Source organism: Vulpes vulpes, chromosome 16 (assembly GCF_048418805.1).
Source record: "Vulpes vulpes isolate BD-2025 chromosome 16, VulVul3, whole genome shotgun sequence".
NCBI lineage: Eukaryota > Metazoa > Chordata > Mammalia > Carnivora > Canidae > Vulpes > Vulpes vulpes.
The window spans coordinates 61,810,660-61,829,307 of NC_132795.1; the positions used below are offsets into that span (position 1 = coordinate 61,810,660).

At 40.1% G+C, this 18,648-nt stretch overlaps 2 protein-coding genes across 7 annotated transcripts in view; one reads left to right on the forward strand and one right to left on the reverse strand.

Annotated features, from left to right (window-relative positions):
* Positions 1-5,087, reverse strand: part of WASHC4 (WASH complex subunit 4) — a 55,489-nt gene extending 50,402 nt beyond the window's left edge. The window contains exons 1-5 of the mRNA XM_026010921.2: positions 4,840-5,087; positions 2,599-2,738; positions 1,283-1,336; positions 1,122-1,187; positions 136-181 (exon numbers count right to left, since the gene is read on the reverse strand). Of these exons, the coding sequence (XP_025866706.1) occupies positions 136-181; positions 1,122-1,187; positions 1,283-1,336; positions 2,599-2,738; positions 4,840-4,900 (367 nt within the window). The 5' untranslated portion in view covers positions 4,901-5,087. The remainder of the gene's footprint in view (positions 1-135; positions 182-1,121; positions 1,188-1,282; positions 1,337-2,598; positions 2,739-4,839) is intronic.
* ALDH1L2 (aldehyde dehydrogenase 1 family member L2) overlaps positions 5,051-18,648 on the forward strand; it is a 63,652-nt gene continuing 50,054 nt past the window's right edge. The window contains exons 1-3 of one of the 6 annotated variants that reach the window (XM_072742629.1): positions 5,091-5,551; positions 14,771-14,874; positions 15,276-15,400. Coding sequence is in view for 2 of the 6 variants with exons in the window: in XM_072742631.1 (XP_072598732.1) it covers positions 15,175-15,222 (48 nt within the window). In the remaining 4 variants the exon portion in view is untranslated. Of the gene's footprint in view, positions 5,563-14,770; positions 14,879-15,058; positions 15,223-15,275; positions 15,401-18,648 lie in introns of those variants that run through there. The other 5 variants (XM_072742630.1, XM_072742627.1, XM_072742626.1 and 2 more) reach the window with 5 other exon arrangements.

Below are 18,648 nucleotides of genomic sequence, written 5' to 3' on the forward strand. Positions count from 1 at the left end.
ACAGAAAAATTTGAATGCCTATTTTCTCACAGTAATACATTATATAATCATGGTAGTGCTAGAATTGTCAACTTTCATTCATTTCAATCTTAAAAAAGGCATCATGACACTACAATGTAAAACTTTAAAACTTACCTCCTTCTCCATAAAACAAGAGACCATTATAAAATTTAGTTTCAGCCTGTTTAAAAAAAATTTAAAATAATTTTAAAGGTTGCTATTTTGTTTTTAAATTGCTAGGCTCTCTTGTTATCCATATTTAACAATTAGAAGACTATATCGCATATACAAATTCATTTAAATTCAGAAACTGCTTACAAAACAGGTAAATTCCAATTATCTTTAGAGTACCAAAGATATTACTGATACTCAAAGTTATTTCTTAATTTCTTTACCCCTGTTTTGTCTTTTCTGACCATTCTAATTGTCCTATATCCTCCCACATACTATCAAAAAGGTACAGAAAAAAGAGGAAGTTTACCAACTTCTACCAGTTTTAATGACCCATGGGCAAGAAAATGCAAAACATATTAAAAATTCAAAGCTTTAACAAAAAAATCAGTTATATCTAAGGGCATCTGGCTGGCTCAGTCAGCAGATCATGCAACTCTTGATCTCAAGGTTATAAGTTTAAGCCCCATGTTGGGTGTGGAGTCTACTTAAAAAAAAAAAAACACCAAAAAAAATTGTTAAAAAAAATTGTTAAAACATATATATAAAAATATATATAAATCTATAAATATATGTATATACATATACCAATATATATACATATACGTATAAAAGTCAATTATGTTTAGAAAGCCAGTATATATGGCAGATAAGATAGACTCGGAAGGTATGCAGACCTAGACTCAGTTACTACCAGTAAAATGTTAGGCAAGTGATGCCCTCTTTAAGCCTATTTCCTCATCTATTCCTCAGGTTATCTGTCTCTCTATGTACAAGTATGGGGTCTCGCACAAAGTATACTCAATGAATGGTAATCATTATTATTAATATTACTTTAAATAAATAATTCATTCAACATGCAACAAATCCTTATGTACACTATATACATACACACACACGCATTTATTTGCTTTTAAATAATATTTTTAACATCGTAAGAGTATAATTACCTCATACTTTAATTTCTTGATTTCACAACAAAGTGCAGCATAAACAGTGATGACCTTGTTCAAGACCTAGTTTGATGAGTACAAACATAAAATTAAAAAATCAGTTATAGAAGATAACTAAAGCATTTAAAAAATAGATTTTTAGGTTTAGAAATCTATACCTTGTTTTCAGTCTTTATGAGTTCCAAAAGGGAAGACTGTTCATAAGGCAAAAGCTATAAAAACAAAGAGAAAGAATATTTCTCTATAATTTGAAAAAAATAATTGAAATTTTAAAGATACTAATTGAGTCTAGCTCTATTCTACTTAAACTTGTTGGACCCTGTATTTAGCACTAACATACACCAGATGGGGAGTGACTGCTAATGCATATAGGATTTCTATAGGAGTGTTGAAAATACTCTAAAATTGAGTCTGATGATGGCTGCACAATTCTGTGAATACACTAAAACCCAAAGAATTATATGATATGTGAATTTCAAGAGATCTGAATTTCAAGAAACAGTTATTAAAAAAAAGTCAATATGTAACTCAAGACAGTGTCTAATACATGATAAATATTCAGTAAATGTTAATTATTATTAAAGTGGTATCAGGCTATAGTTTCAAAGATAGAACAAGATAGAATGTTCTCAGAATGGAACAGAGAAGTGACTTATTTTATACATTAAAAAATTGCTCCCAAATGAAATTCTACTACTGAAACTAATATTACACTATATGTTAAATGGAATTTAAATAAATACTTTAAAGGGAAATGATGGAAATCTTCTATATCTTCATCAGAATATGAGTGACATGTGTTTGAGAAAAATTCACTAAACAGAATATTGCAAATCTATGCATTTCACTATATGTAAAATAATCTCAATAAGGAACAAATAAAGAATGAATATTCTATTCCAACCCTTTCCATTTTCTTGATGAAAAATAAAGGCTATCTCAGAGGTCTGTGCCATTCATTAAAAAACGAAAAAAGGCACACACCTACATGGCTTAGAGATAAGGATATTAACAATTTGTCTCCAAGTTTCTTTTAGTTCTCTAGATTCAAATAATAATAATATACAGCTGACCTTTGAAAAACACAGGTTTGAATTGTGTGGGTCCACTTACATGCAGGTTTATTTTTTTTTTATAAATGTAGTACAGTGCTCTAAATGTATTTTCCTTATGATTTTCTTATAACATTTTATTTCCCCTAACTTATTTTAAGTATATAGTACATAATATGTATACAAAATATGTGTTAATCAACTGCTTATGTTATTGGTAAGGCTTCTGGTCAACAGCAGGCTAAGTTTAGGGTGGTGGCCCTAAAGTTCTATGCAGATTTTCAACTGTGTGAGAAGTCAGCACTCGTAACCTACATATTATTCAAGGGCCAAATGTACATTCCACTTTTTAAGATTATGTTTTCAAGATATAGTATGTCCTGAAAATGTATACATAAATTAAAAATAAAACAAAATCAAACCTTTAATGCTATTGGATCAAGATTGAAATCCCAAACATCACCAATTGAATCATCCAATGCATCCTCAATTCTTCTCAATTGAGACGTATACTCCTCAAGAAATTTCCCATAATTCTTAAGTTGGACTTCAGCATGAATTTCTGAATTTAAATTTTAAAACAGTATGTAAGAAGTACAATTAACAAATTATAGGACATTTACTTCAAATAATTCCAAAAGTCACAGCAAAGTAGTTACTAAGCTGTTTAAAAGTATTATTTTGCAATGTCTGGACTTCTTGAAAATAAAGTTTCAAATTTAAACAATAATTCAGTTTTAATCCTTTCCAAATAAAATAATTTAAAAAGCTATAGATATTAACCATATACAGCTACAACACACTTAAACTATAACTTTATTTTTTAATCTTTACTTATTTGAGAGACAGAGAGTGAGCAAGAGAGAGAGAGAAAGTGCACAAGGAAGGTGAGGGGCAAAGAAAGAAACAGACTCCCCATTGAGCAGGGAGCCCAAGGTGGGGCTCGATCCCAGGACTCTGGGATTATGGCCAGAGCTGAAGGCAGACACCCAACCAACTGAGCCACCTAGATTCCCCATAAACTAGAACACTAAAATGCTATAAAAAGGTGATTGTCCCCACATGCCCCGTAAGTTAGGGCTTTTAAACAACCTGAATAATGCCTTAGACAATTCAACATCTTGAGTCTTTTTTGCAAAAAGAAAAAAAGAATACCTGACTCAAGTATAAAAATCTGTGTTGTCATAGAAGCAAAACTTAATCATCATTCGTAAGTCTCTATGCTGTTGACTAGTGTCTAAAAATACATCTATTGTTTTTAAAACAGTTTTAGACTATTTTATCATAATGAATGTTATTTCTATAATGTCCAAAATTTACCAAGATATTTTAATTATCAAAATAGAGTTGGAAAAGCCAGTAAAGAATACTGAGTACAGAATACAATGCTAATATTTACAGAATTCACAGATTATATAGAGGACTCTAAGGAGTCACTGAAATAAACTGGACAACAAAAGTATGTCTAGTCATTAAAGTCAATAATTGAAAGGAAATATTCTACCATACACATTAAGAGTTCATTATTTATTCCAAACGCAGCAAATCTGATTCAGTTTCTTTTATTGATCTGAATAACTATTCAACCGTGCTGTCTAAAAAAAACTAAAATGTTTCTCTCCTTAAATTAACAATGCAAAGGAACTCTAAGATAAGTATGTCCTAAGGATAAAGACCCAGCTCCCCAATCTCCCTTATTTCGCAATTAATGCTCTGAATCAGCTGGATCCATTCAATTCATTAAGGTTCCTAGCTTTTCATATGAAAAGTGCATAAAAAACACTCAGGAGCTGAAGGTACCAATCCCTCTTATTAAATAGATTAATATCACTAGAGACACAGATTATCAACTTGTATTAATCTTAGAATTTCACTAATGTAATCATTTTGGTCTCTAACTTGTGCTGCATGGAACTTCATCTGGTACGTTTTTTTTTTAACCTCGAACTTCAAAATGAAACTATTCAATTTTATGAAGTAAAAGTTGCTTTAATTTTTGAAACCTTTCTAGGTGCAATGGAAGCTATAGGACATCCCTAAAAAACACCACATATCGCAAATAAAAGGCATGGAAGAAGATAAACTGGCATTCTCTTATAATTACCGTGTGAAGAGCGCCTTTTCGCTGTCTTACACGTTGTAAGAATGTGCAGGGGGAAAAAAAAAAACACTCAAACTTCCAAAAGTTGGTTGGAGGAAAAGTAGAAAAACAGGAAAGCGAAAACAGGAACCCGGACCTCTCCCCATTCTAGAACTGAACGCTCAGCTCGGGTGGCGAAAGCCCCGAGAGGCCAGAGGCAGGGCCAGCGCGGTTCCCAGGGCTGCTGGGCCTCCCCGGGCGCGCCCCGCCCGGCCCGGCGCTGCGGGCTGCGGGCTGCGGGCTGCAGGCTGCAGGCTGCGGACAGCCGACGCCGCTGCCCCCGGGCACCGCGGCTCCTCGGGACAGCCGCCGCCCCGGACGCCGAGCCCCGCCTCGGCTGGCCTGACCCACCGCACCGGGACCCCAATCCCGAAAGTAACGCTGCAGAGCTCCTCCCTCCGCACCCCAAGGGGCTGCAAGTGTCCCGAACCGGACCGCTGCGCAGCGACCGCGACGCAGAGCCCTCCCGCAGGAGCGCTGCAGGGGCGCATCCACCCGCAGCCCTTGCCCTGCCCTCCCTTACTCTGTGAGCCGTCGTCCACGCGGTCGAACTCCCAGTCTGGGGACAGAGTCTCCACCGCCATCACCCCGCCGCCTCTCCCGGCCACAGCCCCAACCAGCCAGGCGGACCACGGCGGCCTCACCCCGGCGGCTGTCACGGCACGTGACTTCCGGCCTCGGCCCCGCCCCCGCGCGCGAGGGCAGGCCGGGCTCAAGGCCCCTGTGGGCCGCGGGGGCTGCTGGGAAAGCGAGTCGGCCGGGGTGGCCGGAGGCGGAGTCCTGCGGTGGCGACTGGCGCCTCGCCTCGGTTCAGTTCACGTCTCAAGCCACACGGATGCTTTTCACTTCACTCTGCTGCCTCCAGGTCATTTTTAATAGCTGGGGAGTTGTTCCATCAGTCTAGCCTAAACAGGGCAAACTTGAGGGGGCAGCGGCTTAGGAGGCGGTGGTCCCCGAGGAGTCGCTGTCAGGCGCCCGCGCCCGCCCTTCCACCCCATCGGAGCTCCTGCGGGGTCTAGCAAGTCCCGTGCTGATTGCTCTTGAGAATAAACCCGTGTGTGAGAGGCGGAGTTACTTTGCGAACGCCCTATTCTGCTTGCCCTGCGCCGGGCGATCTGAAAAAGGCCGGAGGGAAGAAGCCGCGCTTTGTAAACGTGTCCTGAACGGTTCTAGCTGTTAACCGGCTTTCCCGCGAACGGGGGTCTGAGTTTCCCGGTAATTCCACATGGATACAGGTATTGGCACGGTAATGTTCATTGCTGCATGGTTTTTAATACACACTAACAGGAAACGGTCTTAATGTCCATCAATAGGGAATAATTCCATAAAGCTTAATACATCCATGTTATGAAATACGAGATAACTGTTTTTTAAAAATCAAATGCATTTATAGGGACGTAGGAAACTGAAAGAAAGCGGTTGCGGCGGGTGGGGGAGCACCTGCGTGACTTAAATAGTCGGGCAACCTTCTTCAGCTCAGGTCATCATCGCAGGGTGCTGGGATCAAGCCCCACGTGGGCTCCCTGCTAAATGGGGAGTCTGCTTCTCCCTCTACCTCTACCTCTCCCCTGCTCAAGCTCCCTCTCTCTCTCTCAAATAAATAAATAAAATCTTTAAAAAGAAGATAAGAAAAAGAAGAAGAAAGTAGTTGCGGAATAATGTGTATTTGTGGTTACATATATACTCATGTAAATGTGTTTGTGCATATGTGCATGTAAATGCGGAGAAAGAGAACTCAAATCGCACCAAACGGGATAGTAGTCACCTGGAAAAGAGTATGTGTTGGCGATTAAAAAGTGGATTTTCACTTTTTTTCATGTCCCTTTGTGCATTTTTTAATTATTAACAATGAGATCTTATTGAAGTCCTCCATAATCTTTTTTTTTTTAAGATTTTATTTATTTATTCATGAAAGACACACACACACAGAGGCAGAGACACAGGCAGAGGGAGAAGCAGGCTCCATGCAGGGAGCCTGACACAGGACTCAGGCCCTGGGCTGAAGGCGGCGCTAAACCCCTGAGCCACCCCGGCTGCCCAGGCCTCCATAATCTTAAAAGGATCCAAAAATAACTAAATTAATCAAAGCAGGTAAAAGGTCTTTAGAAGAGCAGTCCCTGAGACCTATGGATCTACAGTAGGTCAAATATGAGTGCCCACTAGGTGCCAGGCACCATGTTAGATAGACAAACTATTATGGGGGAAAAAAACAGACAAGAAAGGTGGACCCCACCCTAATGATGCTTGCAGTCTAAGTAGGCATTTTAGAAAGGAAAAAAACAAACTTGAAAATAACAGTAACACAGCGGCTAACAATTAATTAATTACAGTGATTAATACACTTTTCCCTTTTACTTTGTGAGTAAATATGATTGTGAGTTCAACTTGCTGTACTCTTCACATTTGTATTAATCACTGTAATTAATCTCCCAATAGCTCATTGTGATATAGTGAAATTATAGGTAGGAGCAATTTGAGTATGCAAATGCACTATTCTATTAAAGTTAATAAATCGGTGGCAAGAGGCAGTGTCATACTATAATAAGCAGAGTGTCTATAGCCGAATTGTGCAGGTCCAAATCATAGCTCTGTCACTTACTAGCCTTGTGATTTGGGGCCAGATAATTTAACCTCAGCCTCAATTTCCTCAGTTTTAAAATAGGAATGATAGGGACGCCTGGATGGCTCAGTGGTTGAGCATCTGCCTCCAGCTCAGGGTGTGATCCCAGAGTCCCGGGATTGAGTTCCGCATCGGACTCCCTGCACGGAGTCTGCTTTTCCTTCTCTGACTATGTCTCTGCCTCTCTCTCTGTGTGTGTCTCTCATGAATCAATAAATAAAGTCTTTTTTAAAAAATAATTTTTAAAAATGGGAATGATAATAGTAAACACATCATGGGATTGTCTTGAGGACTATTATATTTTATACATGTAAGAGGCAACAATGCCAACCACATACAATAGAAGTGTTTGCTATTTGAATCATTGTCACTTAATTTTTTAAAGAAATCTTAGGGATTGCCTGTCTTGATCTTATGTATCTTTAAATCAAATTCCAAGTCCTAGATTCAGATTTTGTTAGAGAATTAAAAGTTGGATGTGAAATACAAAGCACATTCACTATAAACTGAAATGTGCTTTCTGAAAGTTATTTATGACACCAGAAGTCCTATATTTTTCAGGCCTAGACTACAGAAGGCAAATGATCATTTTGAGGAATTAAATATCCTTCTTTCTACTTTTCTTCATTCTTAATAATACTGTCTAAAAGTTGAGCTTGGAAATAGAAAGGGAAATTTTTTATATAGATAGCATTGTACTATTTTGAGAACTTCAAAGAACTGATACAGCTGCCCAGAGAACATGCTTGCAGGAGTTCTTGCCTTTAACACTTATATTCACAACTTAAGTATCAGTTTATTCCATACCAAAATACTTTTTATATATTATAGAGCTAAGGTTTTGGTGAATGAACATGTTTTCTAATATACATTTAAAGAATGTTTCCAATAATAGAAATTATGGTAGTAGCTCACTAAGACCTTTTACTTAATTCATCACAAAGCCCTATGTGTACCTGTCAAAAAGATTCCTAATGTGTTAATTCATGTATTTCTTTTTTTTAATTTTTATTTATTTATGATAGTCACACAGAGAGAGAGAGAGAGAGAGAGAGAGAGAGAGAGGCAGAGACAGAAGCAGGCTCCATGCACTGGGAGCCCGACGTGGGATTCGATCCCAGGTCTCCAGGATCGCGCCCTGGGCCAAAGGCAGGAGCCAAACCGCTGCACCACCCAGGGATCCCCATGTGTTTCTTTACAAAAGAACCTCTCACCTGGACAATTGCTATAAACCTGTGATAGAGCTTCTCTTTCCATTGTCCGTACTGTTCTCCAAGTGAAATTTCTCAAAACCTATCTGATCAGGTTATAGCCCACTTTAAAATCCTTCAGTGGATTCCTGTTACCCTTGGTTTGAAGTTTTCACTTCATAGAATGGAACACAAGGCCTTTTTCAATCTTCCCGTTGATTATTCTCTAAATTTTCTGCCTCTTCTACTCCCTAATCTCCACCCACTTTGCTCTGCTGGGATGCCAAACCATTTTCAGTCTCTCAAACAGGTCCTGCTGACTCCAGTTTATGTAAAGGCATTCAGATGCTTCCTGGCACGTAATAAATGCAAAATAAGTGCTGCTATTATCTTTACTATCACTCCTGATCCCTGCTTTACTCTCCCCCCACCAAATTGTTCCAAATTTCCACTCCATCTCATTGTCCAGAACTTAATGATATGGCCACCCCTGACCTACAGGAGAGCCTGGGAAAGGCAATCTTTGAATCGAATGGCCATGCATGCAATTGGTTTTTAGGAGTGCCTGGGTGGCTCACTTGGTTGAGTGTCTGACTCTTGGTTTCAGCTCAGATCATAATCTAGAGTTATGAGATGAAGTCCCACATTAGCCTCCATGCTGGGCATGGAACCTGCTTAGAATTCTCTCTCTCGTTCTCTCTCTCTCTCTCTTTCTCTCTCTCTCTCTCTCTCCCCTCTCCCCACCCCTTGCTCTCTCTCTCTCTCTCTTTCTCTCTCTCTCTCTCTCAAAAAAAATTTTGGTTTTATTAGAGAGAAAGGAATAATGTATCTTGGGAAGCCATTAGTTTCTGATGTAAAAGTTAATGTCTGAACTGAATTTTGATATCACCACTCCCTTGTTTAAAAATACTGTCAGTGGCTTACAGGTGTGCTTACAATAAAATATAGCATCTATGGGAAAAGCCTAACCTTTCTTTTTTGCTTATTATGATCTAACCATATTGGCCTTTTAGCTCCTCCAACAAACCAAGTTCTTCTCCAAATGAAATCCTTCACAAATACTATGCCTGGAAAGTTCATATGCCATAAATATGAACTTTATGCCTGGAAAGTTCCACCCTCATTGGCTATCTACCACTTATCTTTCATATCTCAGATTAAATGTCACTTCCTTAGGACATTCCTGACTACACAATTCTCAGTAGGTACCTTTTGTATTCGGAATATATACCTTTCCTTCATTGCTTTTATGAAAATTTTTACCATTTAATTATTTGGAGTTTACTTGTTTAAGGCCTATTTCTCCCACTAGACGGTAAGTTCTATGAGCATCCAACCCATGTCTCTTTGATACAGTTCATTATATCAGTGCTTGGAACACAGATGATAAATATATTTGTTAAAAGAACAAGCTAACAATTGTTATTTTTTCCATTGCTCTGTGATAAATATTCATTTTGCAGGACAAGTATTTCCTTTTAGTTCTTTAGTGGTTGGCATTATTTATTAAACTATAAGCGTAAAAAGTTTAATAAAATATTATATATATATGTATTTCTATGTAAGTCATTTTAAAAGCATACCTTTGGAAAATCTTATGATTAACATATTAAAGTAATTGACAAGAATACATCTAGAAATGGACAAGCAGAAAGTAGTCAAGTAAACCTACCTGCAGTTAAAAACTAAGAAAAGTAAAAAAAAAAAAAAAAAAAAAACAACTAAGAAAAGTAGACAATATAGAGTAGAAACTTTAAAAGATATGAAAGACAATAAAATCAGACAGAAAAGCACATGGAAATTACTCAGAATTCTGAATTTACTCAGAATTTGCTTGTAAGAGTTATGAGTTCATGGCTTTCTTCCTGACAATGTCCTTTACCCCTTTAAGTCAAGCAATGAAACCCGGTCTTACCAGCTCATGGTGGAAGCACACTAAGTTCAGGTTTGTTGGAAGAGAAACTGGAAATTTGGAGGAGCATCCTAAAGCAAGGGGCCCACAAAGGGGATGAAATCCAAAACCTAAGTGTGAGCATTGCCCAAATCCCTGGCTAACCACCAAACTATATAGAGGGAGCCTGCTGAAATCACAGTCAAGAGTCCCTAAAAACACCTACACTGGGTGAGAGGGGTGCTTGCTGCCCTTTGATGCATATATTTCCCAACAGATGTGCACCTCAGGTAGGAAAAAGCTGAAGTCCTATGGGTTCAAGATAGCAGAAAATGGAGATGGTTGGGCTAGCAGAGCAGCTTGAAATTTAGAAAGGAAAACTGATAATCAAGGGAACTGTTACGGAGGTGAACCCCAAAATCTGAGCCAAAACACTGGCCAAACCATTGTCTACATGAATCGAACAGAAATATAACTTGCTTCCCTCTGCAGGGTTTGAGTCCAAGCAAATTCACTGCTTTCTAAACAAAAACCCCTGGGACACCTGGGTGGTACAGTGGGTTAAGCTCCTGACTCTTGGTTTCAGCTCAGGTCCTGATCTCAGGGTCATGGGATGGAGCCCTGAGTGAGATTCTTTTTTTTTTTTTTTAATTTTTATTTATTTATGATAGTCACACACACACAGAGAGAGGCAGAGACATAGGCAAAGGGAGAAGCAGGCTCCATGCACCGGGAACCCGACGTGGGACTCGATCCCGGGTCCCCAGGATCGCGCCCTGGGCCAAAGGCAGGCGCCAAACCGCTGCGCCACCCAGGGATCCCCGCCGAGTGAGATTCTGCTCAGCGTGGAATCTGCTGGAGATTCTGTCTCCCTCTCCCTCTGCCCCTCCCACTCATTCTCTCTCTCTCTCTCAAATAAATAAATCTTTAAAAAATAATAAATAAACAAGTAAATCAAAACTCCAATAGTTTTCTTAAGAATGTAACAGAATCCAGAATGTCTGTGAATTCGCTTTTTTCCTCCTTTTTTTTGGGGGGGGGTGAGCAATAAAATTTAATTAACCAAAATCTGACAGAATAGAAAGAAAAAATAGATGTAATTATATAGCTGAAAATTTTATTTATTTTTAAAGATTTTATTTATGTGTGTATGTGAGAGAGAGAGAATACAATCAGGAAGGGGCAGAGGGAGAAGGAGAAGCAGGCTCGCTGTGACATGAGGCTCTATCCCAGGATCCTGGGATCATGAACTGAGTCTAAGGCAGAGACTGAATTGACTGAGCCACCCAGCTGCCCCTTTGGTTAGAAATGTTAATACTTCTCTCAGTATTATGACGAATAGAATATAGGAGAATAAAGAATTGAACAATACTCTCAACCAACTTGTCTTAGATGATACTTATAAACATTCTACACAACAACAGCAAAATAGACTTTTTTTTCAAGTATACAAGGAATACTCAGCAAGGTAGGCCATATGCTAGCCATAAAAAAAATCTCAGTGCATTTTAATGGACTGAAATGTGATGGTTAGATTCTCTGACTGCAATAGAATTATATGGAAATTAGTAACAGAAGAATCTTAAAATCCCTAAAAAATCCCTAAACTTGAGTACAAATCTCTAGGGCATTGTGTAGAGTGAAGAAAATCTACAAAGTTATATACTATGTGATTTCATTTATTTGGCAATCTTGAAAAGATAAAACCACGGTGACAGAGAACAGAGCAGAGATTCTCAGGATGGAAATGGGTAGTTGGTTAGCCATGACTGCAAAGAGACAGGGCAGTTCTGGGGTGGGGAATGGAAAGGTTCTGTATCCTAATGTCAGTGTTCCTTACATGAGTCTATACATAGGTTAAAACTCATAGAACCGTACAGAAAAAATGAAATCAATTTTACCACATGTTAATTTTAAAACATGTAGTAGTGGCATTGACCTTTGTGTGCATTCGGTTTCAAGATTCAAAAACAAATCTTGGATCCTGGTTCTTTTCTATCTCTTCTGTAATTTTTGCTACACTCTTTAGGTTCCATCTGGCAGCCCTTGGTAGCTTCAGGCTCACATCTCAATACCAAAAGTGATTTTAAAAAAAGGGTATACTTGGCCACCTGGGTGGCTCAATCGGTGAAACCTCTGCCTCGAACTCAGGTCATGATCTCAGGGCCTGGGATCAAACCCTGCATTGAGCTCCCTGCTCAGCTGGGGGTCTGCTTCTCCCTCCTCCCTGCTCATTCTCTCTCTCTCTTTCTCTCTCTCTCTCTCTTTCTCCTCTTAAATAGATAAATAAAAATCTTTTTTTTTAAAAAAGGAGGGGGTACACTTAACATAGCTCAAACAGAAATCCGAGAATTAGGTCTTGCTGGCCTTCCTTAGCCTTACTAGGATCTTGTGCACAATTTGAACCAATCATTGGGCGGATTAAAAAAAAAAAAAATCATCCTTTCTGAATCTTTGTACTTTATGGCTCTCTTATAAGAATTTTGTTTTTTAAACAATCTGACAATCTTTGTCTTTTAATTAAAGTGTTCAGTCCATTTTCATTTACTGCAATTATTTAGGCTTAAATCTAACATTTTACTAATTTCCTTCTATTTATTTCCAGTTATTCTTGTTTCTTTCTCTCACCTTTCTTGCCTACTTTTCAATAGATTAAAAAAAATCATTCTACAATTACCTTGATAATTTTACATTTTGTTAACTTGGTAGTTATATATTATCACTATACATAGTTATTGGGGTTTTCTATATATAGTATAATTTCATCTGCAAATAGTGAGTTTTATTTCTTCCTTACCAGTTTGGATGACTTTTATTTTTTCTTCTTCTCTGATTACTGTACATTGGACTTCCAGCAGTATGTCGAATGAAAGTGAGCAAAAGTGATGAGAATGGACATCCTTGTCCTATTATCTTAGAGGAAAAGCTTACAATTTTTCACCATTGAGTATAATGTTAGCTGTGGACTTTTTCACATATGGCCTTTATTATATTGAGGTATATTCCCTCTAAACCCATATTGCTTAAAGTTTTTATCATGTATGGGTGCTGTATTTTTCAAATGCTTTGTATCTATTGAGATGATCATATGGTTTTTATCCTTCCCCCTGTTAATGTGATGTATCACATTAATTGATTTGCAAATATTGAACCATCCTTGAGTCCCTCGAATAAATCCCACTTAATTATGGTGAATAATTTTGTTTTAACATAGCATTGAATTTGGTTTGCTAATATTTTGTTGATAATTTTTGGATCTATTATCCTCAGAGATATTGGCCTATAATTTCCTTTTTTGTCATGTCTTTGTATGATTTGGGTACCAGGGTAATGCTGGGCTCATAGAATGAATTTGGAAATTTTCCTTCTTCAGATTCTCTCAAATTTTTGTTTGAGAGACATAAAAATGACCTTATTTCATCTTCATTTTTGCTGAGTATAGAAGTCTAGGTTGACAGGGCTTTTCTCTTTGTCAAACTAATTGCCTTTGATCTAACCACTGGTTATCAAGAGATCTATATCTTTAACTCTTACAGAAGAAAATTTTAGACATCATTAATATTTCACTGTATGTGGGTAGACATAAACTGTACATTTCCTGAGGTTGGGAGCTAGGGGATATAACTATGGAGCCCCAATTCAGAAAAAAAACACACTCCTTTCCCACCTCTCCCAGTATACACAGTTTACAAATAAAATTATAATTAGTATTTGGAAGTTTAAAAGAAGCCAGAAGTCACAAAATGCAGTCAGGGAAATGGGTTGAATTGACAAAGGGCAATTCCCAGAGCAAAACAATGTTTGCTGAATTCTCCAACCTTTAAGGATTTTTTTCCTCTCTCCTTCTTAAACACATTCATTCATTCATCTATTCATTCTTTCAACAAGTACTTTTTGAAATCTGCTTGGTGTTAGATATTGTAAATCCTGATAAATCAGACATAGATTTAGCCTGCAAGGAGCTTCCAGTGGAGCAGAGGAAAGATACACAAACACCAATAACAGAATGAGATGTCAGAAGAGACACTTGGACAAAAATCTTTCCCAATTCAGAGGAGTGAAAGATTACTTTGGGGGAATAAGGGAGTTAAGGGAGGAAAGAATCAGGAAAAATACCTTCAGGAGGCAGCATTTGACCTGTACCTCTACTTTTTTTTTTAAGATTTTATTTATTTATTCATGAGAGGGACCAGGAGAGAAAGAGACAGAGGCAGAGGGAGAAGCAGGCTCCATGCAGGGAGCCCGATTTGGGACCCAATCCCAGGACCCTGGAATCACACCCTGAGCCGAAGGCAGGCGTCCCATGAGCTGTACCTTTAAGAAAAGAAGGAATTTGGCCATGCCCAGATGGTGACAAGTGACAGATGATAAGCTTTTCTGGGAAGCATTGTCTCGGAAAGAAAGAATCAGCAGGTACTAGAGAGGCTAAATTTCACAAAGGAGCAGCAAGAAAATAAGAGAAAATCCCAAACCACAGATGGCCTTGAATGCCAGGCTAAGGAGTTCTGTTTGGAACAGGTGGTTAGGTAGAGCATATCAGAGCATTCCTCCTAGAGAGATGAGAGAGAAGTGTGGGTGTGGGTGTCTGTTTGTCTATCATCTGTTGGGGCCTAGCCCCGTGCCAGGCCCTTTGCCACGTGCTGATTTATACATACTCTCTCTTTAAATCCTCTTATCAGTTTACAAGACGGGTATCAGGATCCTTCACAGCCAGGTGTCTCCACCTCTTGTCTTTCCTATCTGTCCTCCTCAGGACAGTGTTATGGCCATGACTTGAAATGTCAGATGGGCCATTTATAAAGCAAATCCCTGTCTACCTCACCGGGTTTGAGTAACTCGTAGAAGATCCCCCAGCTGGTAAGCAAGTACCGGGCGGAGACTGGCAGCCGGGGCCCCGCCCGCTGAGCATCCGCGTGGCATCCCCGCCGGGGCCCCGCCCGGTCGCAGGGGATTGGCCCCCGAGCCCCGCCAGCTGAGGACGCGGGGCGGGGCGGGGCGGGGCGGGGCGGGCCGGGGGGCGGGCCGGGGGCGGGTCCCGGGACTAGCGGTCCCCGCGAGCCGACAGCGCGGCGGCCCCGGCGCTCGGAGGCGGAGGGGGCAGGCCGCGCCCCGCTGAGCCTCCGCTGTGGTGCAGCCCGGCCGCGCGTCCCTTCCAGCATGCTGTGGCGCGGCAGCCAGGCGCTGCGGCGCTTCTCCACCGGCCAGGTGAGTCTGGCCTGGGCGAGCGTCCTTGGCTCTCACCCGGGACTGTTTTCCAGACCCTGGGGCGGGAGAGCCGGGCGGCGCAGCTGCTGGGTGGGCAGCGATACAGGACTTCGCTGAAAGCCAAGACAGCGTCTGTAAAACGGAAAGACTGCAGAGAAGGGTCCGGAGGGAGCCTCGGGTATGTCAGGCGAGGCATTGTCTTGTCCTAGGACGGGTCTGGGGATGCGGCTTTTGGACATCAACCCATCCGGCTGGGATTGACGGGGTGGGAACAGCCGCTTGGCAAGGGGGCAGAGTCAGCTAGCTTCCTTTCCTTTTTGCATTTCCGTCATGAACTCCTTGGTCCTGAGATGGAGCCGGAGCACGGGACCGAGACCATCTCTGGAGGAGAGTAGTATTCAAGTCAGCGAGGGCCTCCTGGGCAGCCTGAGAGGTCTGAGCGCTCCCGGCTGGCATTCAGGGCGCGTTCAGATAATGGCCCTCGGAGCTGCTGGCTGCAAGCAAGCCCATTCTTCCTGAGCTGCAGGCGGCAGGAGTGCTAGGATTCCCGGGCGCTGCAGAAGCAACCACCCTGGAACATTGTTAATCGTAGCGCAAGAACCGAGCTGTGGCGGAGGCCCGCGCCGTGGAATTGCGTCAGCTCCTCCAGAAATGGAAAGAGCGGACACGTTGCATGTGGCCCCGGGAGAGATGCCTCCCTGCATCTAGGCAGATTCAAAGCTGTTTAGGGAAAAAGAACAAAAACAAAAAAACCCAATTCATCTCATATACATTATCTCTTTTATAGGAAGTGAATGCATCCCGGGCTGTGAAGGAATTTGCTTTTCCATTCTTCTTTGCAAAAGCCTTATGTTCATATATCCAGATGTAAAAAAAAAAACTTGAAAGCAGAGAAAAGTGTTGAATAGCACCAAAGAGAAACCGATCAGTGCATAGGTGGAAAAGCTTTTGTTTCCCAGACAACCCCAAATAATGAGGACTCACTTTACCCCCATCCAATCCTAGTTATTTGGGGGAGGATTCACCTTTTAAAAATAAATAAATAAGGAAAAGAGACCTGTTCTTGAAGAGCTTTTGCTTGCTCTAGACTCCTCCTTCACTTTCTCTCCCTACGTGGCACCTGGGAATCTGGGTAGGATGGTAGAGAGAGCAAGGGCTTGTGCTTGCCTGTTTTATCAGTCCCCTCTGACAACACCTTTCATTGAAATTGTCTTTTTTGGAAAGCAGAAGGGAGTCTTAAAGAATGCAAAGATTATAGTAGTGGGACTTACATAAGATTTCAGTAATGAAAGTTGAACATTCCAGGTGCAAATGACAGAGACAAAAACATGCATGTGGGGAGGCACCAAGCATGGTCAGGGGTCAGGGGTCAGGGATCTGAGTCTGACTGTACCCAGGAGTACATGTGGAAGAGCTGTGACATTTGGCCGGAAAGAAGACAGGTTTTTCCATGGCCAAAAGGAAGACAGGGAAGACAAGTGGAATGTTTGGGATATTTTACTCCATAGAAAATGAGGATCCATCCTTTGGACAACGTTCTATAAGAATTGTTCAAAATCAAACATGGCTGGTGGGAGCATAAAATGGTATAGCCACTTTGGAAAACTGGCCATTTTTTATAAAGTTAAACATATAGCTATGATATGACCCAGCAATTGCACTCCTAGGTAATTACCCAAATACCTATTTATGAATGTTTACAGAGGCTTTATTCATTTATCAGCAAAAACTGCAAACAAATTGTCCTTCATCTGGTGACAGGATCAACAGTGGATAAATCCATCCATACAAGGGAATCCTACTCAGGAACAAAAGGGGAATGAACACTAATATGCACAACCACATGGATGAAACTCAAATACAGATGCTGAGTGTAAAACACAGACTCAAATGGCTATGTATTATATGATTCTAATTATAGCACATTTTGGAAAGAGTAAAACTATAACGATGGAAAAAAGATCTGTAGTCATCAGGGGCTGGAGATAGAGGAAGAATTGACTACAAGAGACTGTCTCTCAAAGGACACAAAGAAATTCTCAGGGATGATGAATTGTTCTTTATGTTGATTGTAGCAGTGGTAGGGTAACTCCGTGCCTGTCAAACCTATAGAACTATATATGCTGAAAGGGTGTATTTTACTGCATATAAATTATACCTTCATCTTTATTTTTTTAAGATTTTATTTATTTAATCATGAAAGACAGAGAGTGAGAGAGAGAGGCAGAGACACAGGCAGTGAGAGAAGCAGGCTCCACTTAGGGAGCCTGATGTGGGACTTGATCTCAGGACTCCAGAATCACGCCCCTGGGCTGAAGGCAGGCGTTCAACCGCTGAGCCACCCAGGCATCCCTACCTTCATCTTTAAAAAGGAAAAAAAAAAAATCACACAGTGCTTCTGAGTTTGGTATTAAAGCAGAATGAAAAAAAAAAAAGAAAAGAAAACACTTCTTAGGACCTAGCAAAATCCAATGGGAAAACTAGTTTATAACACTTCCTGATAGCAAATTTTCCATTCCCTGTCTTAAAGAAATGGACTTAGAAATATTTAACGATGACTTAATGATATGGCTGGATCTTTTTAATTGCTGCAACTATAGATAGGAATAAAACCCTTTGTCTGTTAGTTATTATTATGCACCTCCAGTATCCTGCCTGGTTCATTGCATCTTATTTCTCCCCAATGACAGGGGGTTATTTGGTCTTCATATTTATTTGGCACTCTGTTATTTGGCTTCCTCTGCCAGTGTCTGGGACAAGTCAGGTTGCTGGTCTGAGTTCATAGCCTGGTTCCAGAACTTGAGGTTACCTTCTGATCCAGTTCAAGAGTTTGGGCCCTTCCTTGCTTCTTGGAGCCAAATACTGGCTTTATACCCTAACTCTAGAAAACAGGTCCTTGTTTCTCAATTACCTGACCCCCTGCTATGGTGTCTAGTTTGTTTTTAGGACCTTCAGATTCAACTTCAAACCATACTTACTTGTGTATTATGTCCTGAGCATTTGTTCTAAATCCTGAGGATATGATTAATAAATAATAATAATAATAATAATAATAAATAGCATTGATACAGCACTTAGTATGCACCAGACACTGATGGAAATGCTTCACACATATGCTCATTTAATCTCCTTAACGTTTCAGTGAGATAGGAACTATTATTATGCCCATTGTACAGATAAAGTAACTGAGACCCAGAGAAGTTAAATAACTTTTTTAGAGTCTCACAGCCAGAAAGGATAAAACAGTAAACAAGAAACAAACAGTCCCTGCTTTCAAAAAAGCCCAGATTGGTGGGACAAATGATTTAACTTGTGGTTAAGGATAATAATAGACAATATACCAAAAAGAAAATACAAATGGTCAATAAAATATTAAAAGACAATCAAACTAATAATCAGGGAAATGCAAATTAGAACAAGATATAA